At 49.3% G+C, this 24,375-nt stretch overlaps 2 protein-coding genes and 1 long non-coding RNA gene across 7 annotated transcripts; 2 read left to right on the top strand and 1 right to left on the bottom strand.

Moving 5' to 3' along the window:
* Nucleotides 1-58: 58 nt before the first annotated feature.
* Nucleotides 59-2,510, top strand: LOC121068974 (sulfotransferase family cytosolic 1B member 1). 5 transcript variants are annotated; one of them, XM_040554555.1, is made up of 8 exons: nt 59-329; nt 920-1,068; nt 1,236-1,364; nt 1,483-1,580; nt 1,692-1,818; nt 1,903-1,997; nt 2,071-2,251; nt 2,325-2,510. In XM_040554555.1, exons 2-8 carry the CDS (start codon nt 921-923, stop codon nt 2,435-2,437), a joined length of 891 nt encoding a protein of 296 aa, XP_040410489.1. In that variant the 5' UTR covers nt 59-329; nt 920; the 3' UTR covers nt 2,438-2,510. The 5 variants fall into 5 exon arrangements, with proteins under 5 accessions (XP_040410489.1, XP_040410488.1, XP_040410490.1 ...); XM_040554554.1 differs by having other exon boundaries at nt 215-329; nt 1,194-1,364; XM_040554556.1 differs by lacking the exon at nt 1,236-1,364 and having other exon boundaries at nt 215-329.
* Nucleotides 2,511-4,407: 1,897 nt separating this feature from the next.
* Nucleotides 4,408-13,084, bottom strand: LOC121068978. The gene is made up of 2 exons (XR_005819173.1): nt 12,031-13,084; nt 4,408-4,631 (listed from the first exon to the last, which is right to left on the bottom strand). It is a non-coding gene; the product is annotated as an uncharacterized LOC121068978 (long non-coding RNA).
* Nucleotides 9,827-23,634, top strand: LOC121068977 (UDP-glucuronosyltransferase 2A2-like). The gene is given in 8 exon segments (XM_040554559.1): nt 9,827-10,778; nt 12,824-13,031; nt 13,034-13,453; nt 18,543-18,691; nt 19,972-20,103; nt 20,518-20,605; nt 21,343-21,562; nt 22,228-23,634. Coding segments are annotated over 8 exon segments (2,229 nt in total). The 5' UTR covers nt 9,827-10,043; the 3' UTR covers nt 22,505-23,634.
* The last annotated feature ends 741 nt before the right edge of the window (nt 23,635-24,375 follow it).

Here is a 24,375-nt window from a genome sequence, read left to right as displayed (position 1 = left end):
CTGCTCTTTTGCAACCCTGCAGACTTTGGACCTGCCTTGGGGGACCCGAGCCTGAGCCGTGCGTCCCACCAGCGAGCCACACGCAGGTGACATCCCCACCCCAATCCTGCCTGGGAGGGGGTGCTGAGCACAGCACCGCTCATCACAGGCACTCGTCTTGCCCCCCCTGTTCCTCCTCCCCACCCCGGAGCACCCTTTCCCTCCCCTGGTGACGTCCCCATCCCCAGGCACCTCCCCGCGCCTCCATCTTCCACGCGGGGAGGGGAAAAATAAACACCCCTGTGTCTGTGGGCACAGCGCTCCCCGCTCCCCACGGCGCCCAGCAGCAGGTAACGGGGAGCCCCCGACCAGCCTCCGAAAGGCAAGGCCTGGATACTGGGGGGTCCAGGGGGGTCTGGTTTCTTCACCAGCTGCGGGGCATGGGGGTGAGCAGGCTGCTGGTCGATCCCCGCAACGGCAGCTCGGCACAGGGATGCAGGGCAGTGGTCCCCGCTGGCTCTGAAAAATGAGGCTGGGATCCTCCACAAAAGTCCGAGGGGTCTGGGGATGGGCACAGGGCTTTGCTTTGCTGGCTGTATCAGTGAGTCCTGCCACCACCCCAGTAACACCAAGAGAAAGGACTTGCCCTTTGCCCGAGGGGCAGCACCCTGCTTTCCTCAAAGCTCCCTCCTGCCGCCCCAAAAGCCCAAGCTGGCACCAGGCAGGACACAGGCTTTTTCCCCTCTCGGCACCCCACAGAGCAGGCCCTGAAATGCCAGGGGTGTCTGGGCAAGCACCCCAAGAGCCCAGTGCTGGATCCCAGCAGCAGCAGTCCCCTTGCTCTGGGAGCTCCCCAGGGCTGGCTGTGGCCCCATGAAGGTAGCCCCATGAAGACCCCCCCCACCAGCTGGCCCTCTGTGTACCCCCCTGTCCCCATCAGGATGGCCACAATAGACACCTACATGCGCCAGCCCTGGAGCACGGTGCACGGCATCCCTATGGTCTACGCCTTCGCCCAAAACTGGGAGCAGGTGGACAAATTCCAGAGCTGCCCTGACGACATCGTGGTGGTCACCTTCCCCAAATCCGGTGAGCGGCCCTGGCACAAGAGAGAGGGGCCCTGTGTGGGAAGTGGGGGGCACTATCCCATGACTACCCGAGCTGGAATTTGGGGGGTTGCCAGAAGGTACTGCGGTGCCTGCGATTGGGTTCAGGTGGGGACAGCAGCAGCGGGACACCTGGCCGCTCCTCACCAGGCACCACCTGGGTCAGCGAGATCGTGGACATGATCCTGCAAGGCGGCGACCCCGAAAAATGCAAGCGGGATTTCATCGTCAACCGGGTGCCCATGCTGGAGTTTGCTGCCCCCGGGCAGATGCTGGCAGGTAGTGGGCAGGGTGGGCAGTGGGTGCCTCTGGGCTTGGGGGCCAGCCTGGCCAACAAGGATGGGGCAGACTGGGCTTTTGGGGTGCACCCTGCTGGTAGCCGAAGCACTTTTTGTAGGCACGGAGCAGCTGGAGGGCATGCCATCCCCTCGCATTATCAAGACCCACATCCCGGCTGATATCTTACCCAAATCCTTCTGGGAGAAGGGCTGCAAGGTAATAGGGCTGGAGGGAACATGCCAGGAGGGACCCAGAAGGGATAAGGGCATGACTACCCCCGCCAGAACCTTGCAAATCAGCACGTCACCGACACTGGCCTCTCCACAGATGATCTACGTGGGGCGTAACGCCAAGGATGTGGCCGTCTCCTACTACCACTTTGACCTGATGAACAACCTGCACCCTCACCCGGGGACATGGGACCAGTACCTGGAGGAGTTCATGGCAGGCAGAGGTGGGGTGGGACACCCGTGGGTGCATGTGAGGACCCTGAGGGTGCCGTCACCCGCTGATGCCCATGGCCACTCTCACTGTGCAGTGGCCTACGGCTCCTGGTTCGACCACGTGAGGGGCTACTGGGAGCGCCGGAAGGAGCACCCCATCCTCTACCTCTTCTATGAGGACATGAAGGAGGTGAGGGGATGGTGCTGATGGTGGGGCTAGGGGCTTGGGGGTGCCGGGGCTGAATGCCGGCCTCTGCGCCCAGGACCCCCGCCGGGAGATCACCAAGGTGGCCCAGTTCCTGGGGCAGGAGCTGTCGGAGGCGGCACTGGAGGCCGTTGCCCACCACACGTCCTTCGAGGCCATGCGGGACAACCTCAGCACCAACTACCGGGTGGTGCCCTCCAGCCTCATGGACCAGGGCATCTCCCCCTTCATGCGCAAAGGTGAGCAGACCCTGGGGCCCCCCGGCACGCCGCCGGCCCTCTGGGCCCTGCTCAGCCCCCTCTCGCCCCCCAGGCATCACTGGTGACTGGAAGAACCACTTCACCGTGGCCCAGAGCACGCGCTTCGACCAGCTCTACGCGCAGAGGATGGCGGGCACCGACCTGCACTTCCGCACGCACATCTGAGGCCCACCCCAGCCCTGCACACTCCCCCAGATTTCTGCTTTTATGAAAATAAAAGTTTTCCTTCTGCCTTTCCCCACACGCTAGTCTATGTGAAATCTGCTGCGTTGCCACGAGGAGCCCCACCGCGTCGCATGTTGCCCTCTGGGACACACATCTGACAGTGCCCACGTGGCTTTCTTGGGGAGGAATCATAGAATCATTAAGGTTGGAAGAAACCTCCAAGATCATCTGGTCCAACCATCCCCCTGCTACCAATGTCACCCACTAAACCACGTCCCTAAGTGTCAGGTCCCACCCAGAGCTGTGTCTCCAGCACAAGGCCATAAATCTGTTTTGCAGCCCCTGCACGCATCTGTGCCATCTCCCTGCACGCAGTGGTCCCGTACCCACTGCCTCTGACCTCATCGTTGCATCAGCAGGTGTCAGAAAAGGCCCTGCTGAGGTTACACCTCGGCAGGGAGTGGGCCAGGGCTGTTGCCACCCTGCCACCGGTGGCCGCACCATGGGGGAGAACCGAGGTGAGTGGGACGGGGGCAAAAGTGGCCCTGGGCAGCTGGGAGAGGGCTGGGGTCCCATCCTTCCCCCCTGCCCCGGAGCAGCGATAACAAAGGGAGGGTTCTGGAGGTCACTTTGTGCTGTTCTGCTGTCAGAGTCCTGGAAACTCTTCTCCTGCTGCCAGCAACCCGACACCTACTCGATCACCAGGTATGGGGGCGTTGGGGGGGGGGGGGGGGGGAAGGAGCGGGATCCCCCTGCCACACCGCAGGGCTCCCCGCACTGAAAAATAACAGGGCTCGCAGGCACGAGGCAGTGCTGCAGCACAGGGGTGACCTGGAGGAAATATTTGCTGTTTGCAGGCAGGGAGTGTCTCTGAAGATGCCATTGCTGAGATATGAGTGAAATAGTCTGAGAGGTTAAAAAATGACCTTTGGATGGGAAATCACTCCACTGTGCTCCAGGGATGGGGCTGGCAGCTGGCTGGGGACATGGGCTGAAAAATTGGGTTACAGCCCCACATACCACTGCTTTTAGCTCCGTTTTCCAGCAAATTCCTTGAGTTTAGCAACTATCCACCACAAATCCAGCAGAAGGAGGTGGGTGTTGCGGCATTTACAGAGCTGCGCTCCCCCCTTGGAAGAAATGCTGCTATAAGCTATAGTAAAATGATTGCAAAGGGTTCCTCCTTCTCCCTCAGGTGCTGAAAGCTTCTGTCTTATCCAATGCTGCTTGTGGGTGCCCCTGGGCTGTGTTGTTTTGTCCAACGAGGAGGCAGCAGGCCCTGAGCCTCCCTGTCATAGAATCATAGAATATCCCAGTTGGAAGGGACCCATAAGGATCATCGAGTCCAACTCCTCTTGCCTTGCCTGTCCCCTCTTGCCTTGCAGTTTCATGACATTCAACAGTGAGCCAGGGGGTTCGAAAGTGAAGATGGTCGAGGTGAGCCAGGTAACCACAGGGGGGGGCGTGGAGATACCTGCACCCGTGGCCCCGTCCCCTGGCGCATGGGAAGGGGCTCCCCAGCCAGATGTGGCTTCTCCGTGCCTGGTCAATCCATGCCTGTGTCCTCTCCAGACCTGCATCATCCCCCCTTGAGCTCTGGTGACCTCCACCGCATCCCATGGCACCTCATACCTCCTCTGGGGAGTTGCTTTTCCCCACAACATGCAGGTTTTGTTGGAGGTTTTGTTATTTTCCTTCTGTCCCTTGTTTCTTGCACTGAGACATCACCAGCCATTTGTCCACATTCATCTCCCCCCATCCTTCTGTGGCTCCACAGACTTCCCTCATGCCATCTACCCCCGGCTGTGTATTTTTGGGCTGAAGGTGTCTATTCAGACACTGGATTGCCTCTGGCAATTCTTTTCTCAGCCCCTCCTCATCCCAACGTCCGGCTGCAGGAATTTCCGTTTTTTCCAGCTCCTGCTGCTTCCACCCAGCACCCCCACTGCACCAAAGACTGCTCCTCCATGCACATGAATGACTTGTTTTTTATTTGTTCCAGGCATTTTCCTCCCTCCCCGAACCTCTCGCACACCTACTTTGATACAAAGCTGGGCTTTCCAACATCCCCCCCTCTTGCTTCCTTTGGCTTGTGCGTTTGCCTGCCAGCCCATAGGCATGGTTTTGCTCCTGATGCATCTGTGGTCTGCTGGATGACCCTCTAATGACACTCTTCACACGCAGCCAGCGGCTCCTGTAAAATGCAAAGGGTGCAAAATGCTTCAGAAACTGTTTTTGTTCACGACTATCAATGAGTTTTTTTTATTATTATTATTTTTATCTTTTGTGCTGGCCTCAAAGTGCAGCTGTGGCAGCACCACACTGCTGTAGAAAAGTGCAGCAGTGGAGTAGGAAAGCAGCCAAGGAGAGGCAATGCACCTGCAGGTTTCAGGCAGAGGTGGGCTGCAAAGCCCCATATGCTGCAGAGCACCAGCCAACACGCCCACACGGGGGGAACAAACCTTTCCCATAAACACTCTTGTAAAAACCCTCATAAAAACCCTCATAAAACCGGGACTTTGCATCGTTCCGTATGAACACGGTGCCTCTCTTCACGCTGCTTGCCCGTGCCAAGCTGCAGGCGCTGTACGCCCTGGAGAGCAGCAAGAGGTTTTCCATGAGGCTGCCCGCCTGCGTCCCAGAGCCTGGCCGAGAGCTGCCGAAGCAGTCTGCCAAAGCACCGGTGAAAACCTCGCTGCTGGCCGTGCGTGTGTCACCTCCAGTCACCCCTGCCTTGCGCTCAGCAGTGGTGGTGAAGACCGCCGAGCTGGTGGCACCCAAAGCGGAGGGTGCTCTCCCATCACTGCCCAAGGCTGACCGTCGCTCCTCCAGCCTGGAGGCACCATCAGCAGGGAACATGCCAGCCCCAGTCAAAATCCCACCCATGTTTTCAATGCAGGCGGAGAAGGGAACACAAACCCCGGACCCCAAGCCCGCTGTACAGGCAGGTGGGCAGCAGTCCCTGCCCTCCCCGCCCGACCAAACGCAAAAGGAGCCATCATCGCAGGCCATGCCAGCAAGGAAGAAGACCACTTACGCTGAAGCCGAGGCACAGACATCGTACGTGAAAATACCCCTGGGGAACAAGTGGCGTGTGTACCGCTTGTGCGCCGAGGCCCAGGTGCAGACCTCGTGCCAGCGCCTGCCAGTGCCCCGCAGCCAAACAGCGCTCCAGCGGGATGCGGAGCTGGCTTAGCACCGCAAACACGCTGCACCCACGTAAGCAGAAAACACGAGTCCTGTTTTAATTCCCCCCGTCCAAGGATGGCTTTCCTCTGCTTCTGAAGTTCTTTTTCAGAACAGAAAGCCAGCAGGCAGATGTGGTATGGCATCAAGGTTAGGTACGAGTGGGGGATTAGCAACTATCCACCACAAATCCAGCAGAAGGAGGTGGGTGTTGCAGTAACAGGAATCACAATTTCATTTTCATTTCCCTGTGGAGCTGCAAACATACATTATTTTTTTTTATTTCACGTAATTGCACGTATTCCAACACATGAATGAATTCCTGCCTGGCTCAATGCAAGAGCTGCTGCCCAGCCATTTGGCGGGATCCATGACAGCCTGGTCTTTGCCCGGCTCCTCTGTGGGCCAGGCCAACTCCCTGATGGGTCCAAACTTCAGCCACTAAAATAAATCACCTTTGAGCTCACCTTGCCCAGGGAAAGCCCTGGTGAAGGACTGGGAGTGAACGCACGCGAGAAGGCAGGAGGGTGAGCACGCCTGCCCATTCTTGTCTGGTGAGCCACCGGATGGCTCCTGTCACACCTACACCATCTGCGTTTGCAGATTTGGGGTCCCCACTGCGTTCGGCTGTCCCGTGGGAGGGCTGACAGATGCAGGCAAGGCAGGGGTGCACAAGTGCCTGCAGGCAGCTGCAGCGGGTCTCCCCTGCCATGCCTTGTGAGACTTAGCAAGCTCATTGAAAATGCATACAAGGCTCGGCCCGGATCCTTTCTTTTTTTTTTTTTTTTCTTTCTCCCTTACAGAGTGGAAACGACCATGGCATGAGCCACCCCGGCGCCTACACATTTACATGCAAACGTGGACCTGCAGCATCCGAAGAGCGGCGCAGAGAATAAAATCTTAAACTAAACCAAGAAACACAGTGAAATACTGTATGCACGAGAACATCTTTGTCCTCTCGCAGCAGGGTAGAGGGCTGAGATAAAGACACCAGCTGGCTGAGAAGTGTGGTTATGGCACGGGTACCAGCACATTCCCTTTGCTGGTGTTTCCCTGTGACACTTGGGGCTTACAAGGGGGTAGTTGTTCTACTGAGCCTGAGCACGTGCCTCCACAAATTTCTTATCCCACACACTTCTGCCTGCACTCGAGGATGGGCCAACCTACAAATTAGACAACTCAACCTTCCCCACCCAGACATTGCCCCCACCCCAAATGCTAGTCTTTTATAACTCAAGACTTTCAAGTCCCCCTTCAGTCCCAAAGCTGCTCTCTTGAAATAAGAGAAAGGAAAATTGCTGTCCTTTGGTGTTTGTCAGGGCAAAAGCCTCTCTATTATGCTCCAGCACTGAAGTTTTGAGGTGCTGGTGGCCATCAGGGCTTACTGGAAATAACAGGGCTGCCAAGCCCAGTTGAAACCCACATTCAGGAAAATGTGGAAGATGCCTGTGTACCTGCGTATGGAAAGCACTAGGCTGGATTCCCTAACTTTTGCATCATTATCCTTGAATAACCTACAGCTATTAAAGATCTGGAGGCGGCACCAGTTCTGTTCGGTAATGCTAGATGTGCGAAATGCAGACACATGACACCATCCACTTTCTTCAGCCCACTTTTGTTTTCTGGATTTCATCCTCTAATCCTCACAATGTTTGTCTTTGCTGCATTAAGAGTAACGTGAGCATCAGCTTTAAAAGCTGCCCTTTTAAATCCTACCTTTAAAAGTATGATTTAACCCTCCAGTTCCACTAGCAATAGCCCTTAATTGCTACAGAGGAATTGGTTACTTGGGGGTTAGAAACAGAAGCTTACGAAATTCAGGAGCACAATTCGACTGACTTCAACTGACTTTGCAACCCCAAACATCAGTACAGGCTGGGGGGGTTAAGGGGACTGAGAGCAATGCTGAGAAGAAGGACTTGAGGGCACTGGTTGATAAAAAACTGAATACAAGCCAGAAATGTGTGCTTGCAGCCCAGAAAGCCAACCTAGCCCTGGGCTGAATCAAAAGTGTGGCCAGCAGGGCAACGGAGGGGATTCTCCCCCTCTACTCTGCTCTTGTGAGACCCCACCTGAAGCCTGAGTTCAGCTCTGGGTCCCCAGCACAAGCATGACACAGAAGTATTAGAACAGGTCCAGAGGAGGGCCACAAGGATGGTCAAAGGGCTGGAGCACCTCTCCTGCGAAGACAGGCTGAGGGAGTTGGGTTGTTCAGTCTGGAAAAGAAGAGACCTTATAGTGGGCCTTCCAGTGCTTAAAGAGCTTACATGAAGGAAGGAGAGGCTTTTTACTAGGTCATGTAGCGATAGGACAAGGAATAAGTTTTAAACTAAAAGAAGGTAGGTTTAAATTTTATAGAAGGAAGAAATTTTTCACTCAGAGGGTGGTGAGGCACCGGCACAGGCTGCCCAGAGAAGCTGTGGATGGCCCATCCCTGGAGGTGCCCAAGGCCAGGCTGGATGGGGCTTTGAGCAACCTGGTCTTGTGGGAGGTGTCCCTGCCCATGGCAGGGGGGTGGAACTGGATGGTCCCTCCCAACCCAAACCATCCTATGATTTTGTGATCATGGTGAAACTATCGGAGGCTAGGCCAATTACCATAACAACATGCTGGTATAATTGTTCCAAACTGATGGGTTAGAAAGTCAGGTTGAATATTACGGACAACATTTAAAAAACATGGAGCTGTATCTTCAGATTCCTGTAGTTTCAAGTCAGTAAACACTTGCCTTGATTTGCAGAACCAACAGCCACACACACAGCATTTACCAGCAAGGGTAACATACAACTCTTGAAATGCTTTGCAAACAAAGCACAGGATGCTCTTTGTTCCTGTGGGCAGTTTGTAAACAAGTCTATTATTTAACAACTAATTTTGTTGTGCCAGCTAGGACCTTAAAGGAAGCAAAAGATGTTTTTAGCCATCAGACATCGTATCTCTTAGCTACAGGATGCAAATCCTTCTGAGAATCTGGCTCTGTAGCAACATCATGATATTCCCTAGCATGGGGAAGACCATCCCGGCTATTAAATTACTGGGGCATAACAAAGAAATGAATAATCCCAGAAGACATGCCCCCTTGTGATCATCCCATATTGTATTACTTCCTCCTATTGAAAATCCCTGTTCAGGTGGAACTTATTTAAGGTCCTTCTGCCTGATGCCAACGCTTACCAGAGCTGCTCAGGCACAGAGCAGGTGAGCAACAACTCACAGAAGCGGATTGGCGTGTGATCCAGAGAAAGATGCTCTTCTACCACAGAAGTCTCTGCTAGGTAAGAGATTTTTGCTGCATGTTATTCACTCCCCCCGAATTGCATTGGATTGAGCAAACCATTTTCTGTCCGGGTTTTAGTTTTCATTTTGATTCCTGGTGGTTAAGAGCTCCTTTCAGGACATAGTGCTTACATTTCCAAGGGAGAGCCAGCCCAGAAGATGTGGGTATCACACTGAGAAGAACTTCTAGGGGCCAGAAGGGACACAGAGCCATAGTTAGACACCTGAACCAAGCCTACAACATGACCATGTTGGTGCTGATGTGCCCCAGACAGCAGCAACAACCTCCCCGCACTTGAGCTGCCATAACGTGTATTACTTAAGGAGGGACATTACTTAAGGAGGTGGTTAATGATGTCTGCAACATTGCTTGTCCCTGCCAGTCCTGTCACAGGTCTGGCCAAACGTTCAGGCAAGCAGTTCCTGCAGCGCTGCTGCCTGTTGTTTTGGCAAAGCCCCATGCTTCTTCTGGAAAAAAAAAAAAAGAAAAAAAAAAAGAAAAGTAATAATTATCTTTAGGTACAGGTGAATTTCTACCATAAAAAGTAGAAACATGACGGTATACAGACACCATGGCTGTTGCAACTGAAAACAGATCTTCTCAAGTGAGAAGTGGCTATACATTCTCCAGCAAACCTCAGCATTTCTCCAATGTTGGCAGTGATGCCACTTACTCTCTAGTAGTAACTAGTACATCTTCCAGCATTTACTGACTGATACGGCACCAATACAGCTGCAGGAGACCCCTTGTTATTTGCTTTCCTTTCCATGGTAAGGATTTTGCTCCTCAGGGAGGAACTACAAAGGTATTATAAATAAAGGATGAAATTCTTTCACAAATGGACTGGCCTGAGGGTAGCATGGGCCTCTGACAGCAGCTGGGACTGCTGCCACCCCTACCTAGGGAAAGGAGTCCCCATGGGGGGAAGCTAGCAAGGTAGGAGGCAGGAAGGGAAAAGCAAATCACCAAGAATCCTTTCCTGTCTTTTCAGTCCACAGACCACACATAGGCCTGAAAGGCCCCACTCGCACAGCAGCGGGCTGTTGCCTTTGCTAGGGGTGCTAGCAAAGTGCCACGGCGCAGAGGTGGAGTGCTCCCAGCTGGAAGGCAGAACTCGCAGGATATCTAGCCCTTAATCCTGCCATGGCCGCAAAAGCCAGCAGCTCCATGAAGTGCCTCCAGCTGCTTGTTTTCCAGGTTGCTCTTGTAGGGCCTGTCTGCTGTGGGAATGTGCTGGTCTGGCCAACGGAAGGCAGCCACTGGCTAAATGTGCAGACAGTCATACGGGAGCTCATCCGTCGTGGGCACAGCGTCACCGTCCTGGTATCCAACGCCTCCCTCTTCATTCAACCCAAGGCTGACGCCACAGAGAAGTTTGAGGTCTTTAACGTGCCCTTCAAGAAAGACACCATCGAGAACCTGATCGAGGAGATCGTGGCACTGTGGCTGAACAACAGGCCAACAACCCTGACCTTCTGGCAGTTTTACAAGGAGCTGGGAAAACTGTCCAAAAGCTGGCACCAGCTCAACAGGCAGATGTGCGATGCGGTGCTGTCCAACCAGGAGCTGATGGCCCACCTGCGGAGGTCTGGCTATGACCTGCTGCTCTCAGACCCAGTGACCCTCTGTGGGGACCTTGTGGCTCTCAAGCTGGCGGTCCCCTTCGTGTACTCGCTGCGCTTCTCCCCGGCTTCCACCGTGGAGAGGCACTGTGGCAAGATCCCAGCCCCGCCGTCCTACACGCCCGCAGCCCTGTCTGAGCTCACCGACCGCATGTCCTTCAGCGAGAGAATAAAAAATATCGTGTCTTATCACTTGCAAGACTATGTTTTCCAGAGCTACTGGGGAGAATGGGACGTCTACTACAGCAAGATCTTAGGTAAGCCTTTGCTACCTCGCTTCTCATTCATTACACAGCCTCCCATGTTATGAGCTGCAGAACAGGAGGCAAAGGCAAGGTCTGGAGGGCGTCAGCCAGCATGGCCAGCAAAAAAAAAAATTTTTACGTCCTTATGTGGGAAAAGGAGCAAGCTGCCAGTGAAGGAGCCAGGCAGCCCGAGCCAGGCAAAACTGGGACCTTTTACAGGCAGCCAATACGTCAATCTGGAACTGTAGGTCAGAGGGATTGCAGAAACCAAAAGAATAAATGTATTTACAAAGGAGGAGGCACATTTCCCTGGGGATCCTGCTAGCAGGGCAACACTTACAGTCTTAAGCCATTAGTCACCAACCTACCCACCCTGGGTATGACTCCATCAATTGCACCCACCCCTGACAGGGTGCTGTGCAGGCATGCCACTGTATGGAGACAGGGATCAGCAGGCATCCCAGCTGCTGGATTTGCTGTACTTGGTTCTAATGCAGAGGCTGAAGCAACTTTCACACCATGGACTGTGGATGTATAAGCTGAGCTCACCTTGCTGAGAGCTCAGCTTGTACATCTCCCCCTCAATGACTGCTTGCACAGAAAGCAGACAGCACCAGAGCTGCTTTCCTAATGCAGAGCATCACAAGGCGGGGACAGGGGCATGACTGGAGAGTTACACGCAACCTTGACCCTTAGTAGCAACACCGAGGTGCACTGTGGCTTTGTAATAGAAACTTCGTTTACATCACAGGTAATTAAAACCAACCCTCTCTAAGTAAAGACTGTTTTGTGCAAACACACTCCACCCACAAGCAAACAGTGAAAGCAAGAAGGCTTTTGTTCCGGACTGTTTTGAGCAAATACATCAAAAAACGTATTTAGGTAAGTACGTGTTAATTACACGCAGTCACCATGACTTGTTTACTGAGCTCACACGTACCCCCTGAAACGAGGCACTTCCAAGTCTCATGGGATGCAGTCGCCTGCAACTGCCTGCACACTGCGGGACTCAGCAAGGACACCAAGCTCTTGTCGTGTGCACAGCACATGGGCCATAGCATAGGGGCCCCAGCTTGGCTTCTCATGGCCCAACCACTACCACCACCTTTGCTTTCATGCTGGAAACCACGCTCTGGACAGCACGGGAGCCACAGCAAAAGCCTCGCACAACAGCATGATTAGGAAAACTGTGAGCAACAGAGCTAGGCAGGAGCCCAGCGACTCAGTTCTGGCACAGCAAAGAGGGCTCACATTATTCCTTACCTGCAAATCAGGAGCGTGGCGACAGCTAAAGCAATTTAGCGTAGTTTCTGGTTCCACTTACGGTGCATTATTGGCACCTAGTGGCAGGCAGGACAACCCATGCCATCACCTCCCAGCTCTGGCCTCCCTCCGGGCTGGCTCTGGGTAAGCAAGTCCACGTGAGGACAGGACAGCTTTATTCTGACACTGGAGTCGCTCGCTTTCCCACGTCGCTTCATCCACTTCGAGACCCAGATTTCCACGTTGAATGCAATGTAAACAGATGCTTAGCAGCTTTATGAAGCAAAATGGTGCCTGCACCTTTTTGTGGGTGAACATCACCTGCACTTTCAGCTGCCAGAGAAATGGCAGTCACCTCTTGTACCCAGACCAGCAGACTGTAGTTAGGCAGGCACGACGGGCAGGACAGCTAGCAGGATGTGACCCGCACAGGGCGGAGTCCCCCCAGGCTCACAGCTCTCTGCACTGCTCCAGAGGAAACGTCTCCCAGTTTCAGCGAGCCACTGACCACCAGATGGTGCCAGATGGTCCCAGTCACCCTTTCCCCAGGAAAACACGTGTTATCCAGGACAGGATTCTGCACCAGCTACCTTGGCCCCTTGCCTGCAGTGCAAGGCAGTGTCATGCAGGCCCAGCCCAGCTTGGCTTGGCTTGGCCTGCTGCTCCCAGTGAAGGAAGGCCACGGGCGCACTGCGAAGCAAGGCAGACCATGGCTGGCAAGGAGGTGGCCGTGCTGTGGCTGCTGGCTGTGCTGGGCTCAGGGTCTGGTGGGAAGGTGCTGGTCTGGCCGGTTGACAACAGCCACTGGCTCAATGTGGAGTACATCCTCAAGGAGCTTGTGGCCCGGGGCCACGAGGTGACCGTGCTGCTGCCTTCATGCTTCCTCATCCTCAACGCCACCCAGCACTCGCCCTTCCACTTTGAGGTGGTCGAGGTGCCGATCAGCAAAAAGGAGATGGCTGCCATAATGGACGAATCTTTCTATTTTTGGTTTACGAGGAGAGAGAGTTACCTGTCTGGGAAAGCGTTTACAAGATAGTTCAACTGCTGCGCAAGCTGGAGATTGTAACCAAAACCATCTGCGATGGAGTCCTGAGGAACAAGATGCTGATGGAAAGGCTGAGGGCATCTGCCTTCGATGTTCTCGTTGCAGATCCACTGGTGCCCAGCGGGGAGCTCTTTGCAGAGATCCTGGGTATCCCTTTTGTGTACACCATCCGGTTCTCCATAGGCAATACGGTGGAGAGACTCTGCGGAGGGCTCCCAGCACCTCCTTCCTATGTGCCAGCCATCCTAAGCCGCCTAACAGACAAGATGTCCTTCATGGAGAGGCTAAAAAACATCGTCTCCTATGCTCTGCAGGATTTCACGTATCACTACCTTTTCTGGGGAAACTGGGATCAATACTACAGTGATGTTTTAGGTAAGGCTGCTCTTACTTATAGAGATTACACCTGCCATACACATAGGGCTACAAACCCAGAGCCTTGGTACAAGGTACCAGCCAGGACCAAGGCAGTCCTGAATTCCTTTCCTTCCTCCAAAATCTTCCACGTCACAGCTAACAACCCAGGCAAGTACAAACCTTACCTGCTTCTAGCTATGCTGCTACAGCTCAAACAATATAGGTACTTTTAAGATGGGCAAACCAGTGCTAACACCACTTGAAATAGAAACAGGTCAGTCAATCATACATCAAATGCAACAGACACAAAGAAGAGCAAAATAACATTGCATGCCTACTAAATTCAACTGATGAACTTCTGAAGAAAATTACAAAGCTGTAGAAGGCTATCTAACATTACATTTTTTTCCCTAATACCATTCTCACATCCTTAGCTCTCTTCAGTATGAGAGAAAGCAGCCTCCCAGGGACTGTAAAAGGTCTGGGAGAGCAGCTAGCCCTGCTGGCTAGGAAAAGTGCACCGAGTCTCAATTTGCAGTGATGAAAGGCCCCCAGCAGCAAGGAGAAAAGGTCCTTGGCTTTTCTGAAGGTGTCTAAAAGAAGTAGTAGAAGATAGTTGGGCTTGTTTGCTTGTTTAATTAATATTAATTGCAGAATTAATTTTGAAGTTTTAAGAAGTTATTGTTATGATTAGAAGGAAATAGGACAATGTGTGTGTGTGTGTGGTGAAGGGAGAGGAATTAAAGGGCTATTATTATTCCAATGTGAGGACTTACATGTTTTTATTTATTTCTCAGATCTGTAGTAGCACATGGCTTTGTTGAGAAAGCTAAGTTGGCAGTAAGTCCTACTACTGCAGTACTTAGCTGCATATTTACGTGTGCTACTTATCATGTTTGGCAGAGGGTAGAAAGCCTTGTGCTGGCAGCAGTGTGTGCTTTGAGCCAGTGCTATGTCAGCTTAGGCTGCTTGTGTAATTGTGTAATTTGTTGGGTTTTCTACTAGTCATAAAATGTGTGCTTTAGCATTTAAGGTTACATATACAAAACCTGTGCTAACCCACCTGTTCTGCCCTCTGACTGCAACCTGCTTTGGTCTGGGCAGTATCTAGTGGTGAAGGAGGTGTGAAAGAAAGGGCCAAGCACTCCAACGTGGCAATATCTGCAGCTTGTGCAGTGCACGTGTGCACCACCACCATCTCCTTGGAAAAGCTTTTTCTGTGTCCTTACGATGACTTTAGCTGCTTTTCTGTCTAAAGGCTTTTCCTGTCTGAAGTCTTTCTCGAGGGGTGAGGCTGAGACATGATGAAAGCCTCCTGCTCCATCCTCTGACCAGTGAGGGTCCCATGTGGTGGTGCTGAGCTCCTGGAGGTGTGCTCAGGCCCTGCTTAGACTCAGCCTGAGCCTCATTCTCCTTCTGCTCAAGAAAGAGCAGCTGCCTGTTCTCCTCCCAGAACGCATCTGCTGCACCAAGCATCTCTGATTGCTCCGTGGGATTACCTTCAGGAGGGGAAGTCAGGCCTCTTGTGTAGAACTGCCCTGGGCAGGGAGGGGACAGGAGGTGGTAAGCAAAACCCGACCTCTTCACCTTCTCCTGTTTCTTCCCTGGGATGATCTTGATGCTGGGATGACCTCTGCCAGGACTGTGACCTTCCAGCAGTGTGCCCACAACATCTGGTAATAGAGAAAACAGGATGAGAGCACTCTGTGCGGGCTAGTTGTGAATCACTGCAGGATGTTGTGTCTGCACCTAATAAATCAGGAGATTAAAACTGTAACTGGCCTTACAGGTAGGTTGGTTCCTACAGGGCAAAGAAGCAAATCTGACTGTAATCAAGAGAAAAGACTGGGTTAATCCTTTCGCTGACAAAAAGGTCCCTTGGGCTGCTCATGTGCTCTCTCTAGCCCAAACTCCTGCTGGGCATAGAAATGTATAGCTTCACTTTGAAGATCTGGCAGCAGGGCAAGGATTTCTGGTCCTCACATGCTGCAGATTGCACTCTGTGGTGAGCAGAAACAGGAATTGACTTCACTTCCAGAGATTGGCTGCAGCTCTGGAGGAGACTCCAGAATGGGATTTTTTGCTTGCCTGGCCCTCCCGTGAGTGTTTGGTGTTCCGACATGCCCTCTTGCCAAGGCTGGCGCCAAGCGGATCTTACTTTCATTGGCTGTCTCTGAAGTTGTTTGCACTCTGAGCAGTGAGCTGCTTCCAGCCTGGTCAGACTGGAGTTGTGCACGGACTGCTGAGATGATGGGACAAAGGTTCCTCTGGCTGCTCTGGGCCTACACGTGCTGCTGGAGTGCTGGCTTTTGTGGGAAGGTGGTGGTCTGGCCCACCGATGCAAGTCACTGGATCAACATCAAAGTGCTGCTGGAAGAGCTCGTTGTCCGGGGTCATGAAGTGACTGTGCTGGTGCCATCAAGCAATCTGCTCATCAACTATGAAGACACCTCTTCACCTTTCACTTTTGAGGTCCTGCAAGTGCCCTTTTCCAAGGAGAAACTGAATGCTGTCATGGAGGACTTCCTCAATCTCTGGATGAATGAGCTTCCTAATCTGTTCCCCTGGGAGGTCATGTGGAGGATGATAGAGCTCATAGGTGCCTCTTCTGAAATGTCAAAGCAGACCTGTGACACTTTGGTGACGAACCCTCAGCTGATTGCAAAGCTGCAGCAGGCCAAGTTTGATGTTCTGATCGCTGACCCTCTGTCTGTAGGTGGAGAGCTTGTAGCACAAATACTGGAAATCCCTTTTGTCTACAGCTTCCGCTTCTCTGACGGGAACGTGGCAGAGAGGCTGTGTGGTGGGCTCCCATCCCCACCTTCTTATGTGCCTGCTAGCACAGTGGGGATGACGGACCAGATGTCCTTTGTGGAGAGACTGCGGAACTTCCTCTTTTACCTTTACACGGATTTATTTTTCTTCAAGTTTTGGCGAGATGAATGGGATGGGTACTACAGTAATGTCTTAGGTAAGGCAGCTGCTGAGCAGTCTCTCTTGCATAGGTTGTGCCTTTTGAATGCTTTGAGAGCTTAGTGCTATAGTATCAAAATACTTTCTCTAGATGTCTCACAATTATGCTTATGATCTCCTTGAAGATGTAGTCCCATGTTAGAGGGGATCATGCTGAGCTCCTTCCAGCTCTGACAGAAGAAAGGGGAAGGTCTCTGAAGGAGGCCCTGGATCACTGCAAAAGAAGACACTAGTCTCTGCTCTGTCACAGCCACCAGCCCATTCTGGTTCTGTACTTCAGTCCTCATTCTCAACTGCATTCATTTGCTGTAGAACAGATCTCTGATTTCTTTTATTCTTTTCTACATGTTAAGCAGAATATTTTCATGCAAAATTTAAAAATTCATTGTAGCAGCTTCCATGTGCAGTAGTGTACAGTTACCCTGATTTCTTAACAGAGTCCAGCAGAGATGACAATTCTGTTTAGGTTGCACAGAGATTGTGCTTTACCTTTTAGGGCTGATACAGCCTAACAGATACATGTGTGGTTCTGCTACAGTTTCACTTAAGGATCTTTATAGCACGTAGTCGCAATTTTTGTCAATGATGATGCTCCTAGTCAGCTCTTCCGATGAGCTGCGTGCCCATTTTAGTGCCTATAGAGGAATTTAGAGGACAATTGTTGTTTCTTAATTTTGAGGACAGGCACGCTGACTGTCTTTGGACAACTGAGAAGCACAACGCACCATTCATTCATGTTGCATTGCATGCATCACCTGGAAGTATCTGGCAGCCCTGCTTGGTATGGGATGCTAAGTGTGAGTTCACCCTTCCCAAGAATAAATGTTAAGTATTTTCACTTTTCCCTTTCTTCCATCATCCAGAGTTTGAAATATAGTTTCCTCAAACAACATACCTGAAACTTTTGTTCCAGCCTAGTACAGCTCATGCTTGATTCAAAGTCTGTTAAAGAGACCTTTTAGTTCAATGGACTTTGAACCTTGTACAGAATATCTGTGTTCATACAGATAACAACTGAACAGCAAGCACAAGGGCATTACTCTGCTGACCTCTGATCTCTTCTCTGTTTCCCAAGAACACCCCTCTGCCTTCCAAACTAGTCCCTTCTCCCTGGATTGAACTTTTCTACCACGTAAGACTTAACAACTTCAGAATACAACTTAAAGAGCAACACCTTTGTATCACTCTAGTTTTAATTTTCACTCCAGTAATTTTATAACTGAGTCATTACCCTCCACTTTAGAAGCAAAACAAAACAAACAAAACAAAACTTTATTTGTAATGCTGATCAAGTAGTATAAGGTGCCCCACTTTCATCTTTCTGCTTATTTTGCTTGGATCCTGTTTGCATTGAGCTCACTTTGGAAAATCACTTATTAACACTTTTAACCCTCTTACATCTCAGTTCCACTTTGTGGGGAAAATACTGAAGACAACTTTCAAGATGTGTGTAAGAATATGTATTTTTCCAAATGGGAAGCTATAAAAGAGTTTTTCCCATTGATCTTTTTTTTTTTTTTTTTCTATAAATGGGTTTCTAGGGACATTGGATTTTGCATAGAATTGCATTCAGAGAACCTTTAGTTTTGGCAAAATTTTCCAATTATTTTTCAGCAGCAGCTTACCCAGTCCCCAAGGCTGTACCTGTTTTGCACTGTAGCCTGAGTAGCCACAGTCTGAGTCACCATTTGAAAAATGCAACAGAACTCAGTTAAAAACTCTCTTCTTCCCTGATTTGTGATCATCACTTAGTGACTCATTTACTTCTGTTAGGATGTTAAGTTCTGTGTGATTGTTCTCTTCCCCAAAGTGGGTTTTTATTGCAAGCATGGGTAATAAAATCTTCCATAAATACAAGAAATGCACAGAAACTAAATGCTTCCCAACTTACTCATGTACTGCTCTGAATTTATTCTGAAGGTTCAAAGTGGTTGTAAAGATACTATTGCCTTGGTTGCAGCAACCTGCCAAGGCTGAACAGGGTTGGGGCAAGGTCTAGATTTGTCCAAGTTTTCATTTCATGCTCAGTTTGACTGGGAGTGCCAAAAGACAAAGGTAAAGCTCCTATTTTGTAATCTACTGCAAACAAGATTATACCTGTAATTGTCCTAAATGCCTTGCACCTTGTCCATAGGAAGGCCTACAACCCTGTGTGAGACGATGGGGAAAGCAGAGATATGGTTAATCAGAACGTACTGGGATTTTGAATTTCCACGCCCCTTCCTGCCCAACTTTGAGTTCGTTGGAGGACTTCATTGCCAGCCTGCAAAGCCATTGCCAAAGGTATTCGGACTTCGTTCTGCCACTGGTTGGTTATCCGCACAAGCAGTTTCCCTCCCTGAACGGCCATGCAAGCCATGTCATGAGAAAACTCATTCTTAAAGAAGATGCTTTGCTGCTGGTGGGGAGCACAGAGCTATTGAGCAATCTGCCCAGACTTGTACACACTGAAGGCTGGGATTACAGCTTGCTGTCTGAAAAAATGATAGCTGAGGTCACCAGGAGCAAATACGGGTGTTTGTTTTAGGAGAAATACGTACTACCTCAGAGTGTAAGATTTAATTCTAAGATACAGACCTCCAGCCCATGAAAACACTCAAATATCTGATGCAGCAAGGTACTGTGACTGGACTAATTTGTTAGACAAAATGGAGCCAAGACTTGCAGAAAGAGAATAGTGCTGAACACTTCTCTATTAGTGCTTAGTTTAAAACATTGTAACGAGAGTAAAATATTCTGCTTCCCCAGCCTATGTTCTGCTGTGACTGGCAATATTCAAGTGGAATTTCAAACTGATGATGATGACAACATGACATGCTCTGGTCTAGAATATCACCCCTGCAGGAACCTTATAGGAGGCAGGGTATTTTTCAGTTTAAGTTGTCTACTGAAAAAAAAAAATTGTAACTCTTCTTAACTCAACCCCTGCTACAAGGGTTGAGTTGAGGGAGAGGGATAGCCATTCCCTTTTGGATGCTCCATTTCATACGACACCATCTAAAAGAATGAACAGGAAGATCTGTTGGTCTGACATGTAAAATCTGGTTAGCAATACATGCTGTACTGGAGGAAATACAGAACTGGCTAACAAAGTGACTGCAATGTCTTGACAAATCTCTGATCGTGATGTTGCAACAACCTAACAGTTTCCAGCAATGTCTCTTGCTGCAGAGCTGTGAAATGCATAGGACCTGTTCCAGAAAAATTGAGAACCACGACAAACTATGCTAGGGAGGGTGTCACAGGGTATGGCCTTCTAACTCCAGTACCTGGATCCATTCCTGCTGGTCATGCTCTGAAAGAAATGTGTCCTGAAACTGCTTGACTTGCTTTCAGAGACAAAGCTTCTGTTACCTGTCTCAATGCTTGTCCCAATCCTTCTTCGGGAGAAGTTGCCTGTTTTGCACATGGCCAGGTGTATCTTTGTAACAGCCTTCTGTCAACAGAGGTACTCATATGCCACAATCAGATATCACCTCAATAAACTAAATTATGCTCTCTGTTCACATAATCTGCGTAATCTGCATTGTGAAATCACTATTATCATGCTTTCTGCCTCCTAGGAAATGGAAGAATTTGTTCAGAGCTCAGGAGAACATGGCATTGTGGTATTTTCTCTCGGATCAATGGTCTACAACCTGACTGATGAAAAAAGTAATGTGATTGCCAGAGCGCTCAGCCAGCTTCCACAAAAGGTGAATTTACTTTCAAGTATAAAGCAATCTGCCTTGTTTTTTGTCACTTTTATTCCCTTCAGCAAGCCTTTTACGCTTGATTTCTATCTGCATCTCTGCTGGATATGCCATGGCCAAGAAGCTAGGCTCTGCAAAAAGGCAGATGGGTGAGTTGCCTCACATAGCGTTCCGGTGTTTCTCTCCCCTCCCTGCCCCCAAACTAAATGGCATGGAGGTGTGTTCATACGCAAAAATATAAAAATCCCTGTGTGTGGAAAGCCCATAATAACTAACTGAAGATATAAATTGGAGCCAAAGCTATTTGAATCATGGGGGAAAGGGAAGTGGGTTTAAGATAAGGTCCTACATTACATGTAATAATACAGAAGGGCATGCCACAGGCACTGTGTTTATCTTAGTATTCCTTTATTGAAGGTCCTTTGGAGGTACAAAGGAAAGAAACCAGAAGCTCTGGGCTCCAACACCAGGACTTATGACTGGATACCCCAAAATGACCTGCTTGGTGAGACTGATTCTATCTGGGATGCATTACACCCTTTGAAAAACTGTTTCCTTTGTTCTTCTGCTAAAACGGCTTATTTGGGTGGAAAATAAACACAACACTTGCAGCTATAGTTAGTTTTGTACCTCGAGAGGTTTGCTCTTGGAGCCTTAATTTCCTAGCCTGATTTTGACTTCAAGGTGAGTGGCTATACAAGAACTATGGAAGATGCAGCCAGATTGTAAAGGGAATAGGAAGCAGCAGCTCAAGAAGGCAGCAATTTGAGCTTAGCTATACAGACGGATCTCTTAAGCAAATATCTGTCTTGGGGAGCCCAGTGGCATTTGTTTGGAAGGGCTAAGCACCACCTGTAGGCAGGAGGAAGACAGTAAGAAAGTAGTTCTGTACTCTGGAGCTGCATTTCACATCTGCAGTTCATTTCCTGGGCTCATTCTTCAAAATGATTGAAGAAAGGCTGCAGAAGGGGGCTGCTATGAACCTGAGGCCATGTAAAAACTAAAACCTAGAACTGCATGACAGCAGAAGGGCTAAAGTAACTCTGGGGTTGTGAATGTGAAGGTTCATGTACTGCATTCAATATGAATGTATGGAAGCTAAGTGTGCAGGTGTTGATGCTGATCCAGAGGGCAGGGCTGTTGCCTTCTCTAGCAGCACATCTGCCCAAGTAGTTGGCAGCTCTGATATCCCAGAGATCACGGTCTGCTGCTGCTACACACATCTCTCCTTCCCTGTTCCAGGCCATCCCTTGACGAAAGCCTTCATTACTCATGGTGGCACCAATGGGATCTATGAAGCTATCTACCACGGGATCCCGTTGGTTGGGATTCCCATGTTTGCTGACCAGCATGACAACATCGCTCACATGAGGGCAAAGGGAGCTGCAGTTGAGCTGGATTTCGGCACACTGAAGACAGAGGACCTAGTTGATGCAGTGAATGCAGTCATTAACAATTCCTCGTGAGTTTTGTTCTTACTATAGGATAAGGTTATTAAAACCTTGGGCTGCTGATGTGAGAAATTCTGCTGTCTCTTGTGGGAATCCAAAATACCGAATAGCTGGTGCTTGGGTTGCAGATGAAAACTGTCTCTTTACTGAGAATTTGCATCTCCCAGAAGGAGAGTTTAGTAATACTATTTTCTTTGTATTACGTTTTAAGATGCCTTTGAGAAAGATAGCTCTTGGAAAGCTCAGAGCAGCTCCTGAGATGACTCTCTGCTGTTCAATGTTAAGTTCTTCAGAGGCTTTGTGTGAAAATGCCAGTTGTTACAGGTACTCGGTTTGGAGCCATCACAGTTCTTTCTCTTACCCCTGAGTCACCAATATCCTTAGTTAATCTAGCTATGTAATATCTGAACAGATGTGCAAATAGTTCCATGTTGCTTTTTCAACGGAGTAACTGGAATACTTTTTCTATTCAAAAGATTGGCTTTTTCTATTATAGTTTACATGTCGACTTTTGTGCAGACAGGAGTAAACTGGGCTGGTTTCAAATATTTTTAAATCACATTGATGAAAGTGAAAGCAGTGCTTTCTATCTTTCTCAAGAGCAGGGCCAGCTGTGGAATGGGTTGCTTCAGGAAACAGTGACAAATCTCCTTGGTTTCTTCTTTTTTCTTTCCAGCTACAAGGAAAATGCTTTAAGATTATCCAAGATACACCACGACCAGCCAACTAAGCCTCTGGACAGAGCTGTCTTCTGGATTGAATTTGTCATGCGTCACAAAGGAGCAAAGCACTTGAGACCAGCCGCTCACCATCTCACCTGGTACCAGTACCACTGCCTGGATGTTCTGGCATTCTTGTTCACCTGTGCAGCCATTGCTGTCTTCATTCTTGTCAAGTGCTGCCTATTTTGCTGTAGGAAACGTGGTAGAATTGCAAAAAGAAAGAAAGAATAGCTGTGCTGTTCCCGTCAGCCCTCTTTCTTCCTTGTAGGCTGCTGACTCAGCAAGGCATTTACGCATATTCCTCAGTAAATAAAATTATTAGGATATGCTTTAAGCTGGACATATCACAAAGCACCTCATTGAACTGGGTCATGCTAAAAATCAGTTACAGGGCAGAGTTGCTTGCTTAGCCAGTAAATTCCTTCTGGCCTCGATAAGATTGAATTATAAATGTTTAATCCCTTGGGATGCTGTTAGTTATCACACAGGGTTCCTAAAACGGTAATCGCTGCTCTAACTTGTCACATTCAATTTGGTACACTTCATAAATACAGCCCTCCTGCGTGTTGTCTTGTGGTCTCTGAACTTAAAACTAGTTTTCTTAGTCTATCTCTGACCTTCCCTATAACATCATCCATAAATCAAAATGTCTCTCCTGTCAGAAAAGCTCTTTCCAGATTGGACAGTGAAGCCAAGGTCATGAGATCCTGAAAAAGTGCCCATCTGGACGGTTAACTAAGGTCATAAAAAATTGGGAGCTGCAGGAGACTGGTGAAGGCTTTATCATCACTTTTTACAAATGCACTGACAGTGGCTGAGGGGGAGACAGGAACATATTTAAGTCCTAAAAACAGCACAGAAATGGCTTTCTTTCCTCCAAGAACCATCTTTTTTCCATCCAACACGCTTAGAGTCCTGCTGCACAGGCCATCATTCTGCAACACAACAGGAGCACGAAAATAACTTCCACCTGTCATCTTAACCCCCAAGATCCTCTAAGCCACACTCACTGATAAATCCAGGAAAACCCTCAGAGGTGGAGCTTCGAATTAAAGTCACACATAGGAACAGTGCAGGAACACTTAGGAACACTTGCTTTGCCTGAAGTACTGGTGTGAAAACAATGCTGCCCTTGGCTCAGATGGAATAGTCTTACATGCTGCACTCCTGAAATTATTAAATAAGTCCTTAGTGATGAAAGGCTATTAGACTGATGATGCTTCAGACCTCCTGTTCAAGGTGAGGTTACTCCACTGTTGTACCAGTGTACTTAAGAATCTGCCCCAATTTTAACTGACATTTGTTGCATTCTGGACAAAATAGACTGAGAAAATGTTATATTCGTATAATAAAATTCCCTACATGGTATTAACTTTTTCATTGGCTTTTTTTGTTAACAGCTTCAGCTCCGCTAAAATCTCTTCATAGAAAACCTTCACAAAAGTGCAAGTGAATTGTTTCCCAAACTAGTGTGGGTAGAACAATACAGCTTTTATTAATGTTTCTCGTAGTAACTTAGAATCCAGCATATTCTGGTAAACTCCTCCTATGATCGTGATGATATGCAGAAACATCTAACAGTGAACAGAATGCAGAACAGCACAGTATTCAGGCCCCATATCACAAAACTGACTACAATTGTTCAGTACAGTCCCTAGGTTCAGCTCCACCGTACTTCATCAATAACAGTCCTCATCACCCAGCTTTTGCCAGCAGCAGATTGCCTGAGGATGTCAGGTCTTTTGCAGTAAGGCCAGCAAGGCTCCTAACTTTCTGCAGACACTAAGACTAACAAAAGGCATGGGAAATACAGTGCTCTGTACTTTGAAGAAGTGCTTCTTTTCAACTACTTAGTGAGAGCAATTTAGCTTATCTAACCTGAATTTTAAAGAGTCAAAACATACTGAATTTGACATGTTGATCTAATCCTCACTGCAAAACAAATAGTTTTGAGGGAGTTAAACATATGTTCAGCTTCTTGTACTATTAAGAAAATATGTTTCCATGATGGAGGTCAGATTTTTTGCTCATGTTTACTATAGCTGTGTAGACTAAAATCTGCAAAGCCCAAAATACTGTCAGTTCTAAGACAGTGTTTCCAC

Source organism: Cygnus olor, chromosome 4 (genome assembly GCF_009769625.2).
Source record: "Cygnus olor isolate bCygOlo1 chromosome 4, bCygOlo1.pri.v2, whole genome shotgun sequence".
NCBI classification, from domain to species: domain Eukaryota; kingdom Metazoa; phylum Chordata; class Aves; order Anseriformes; family Anatidae; genus Cygnus; species Cygnus olor.
Note: the sequence above shows the minus strand (reverse complement) of the source record. Positions and strands in the feature narration are given on the sequence as shown.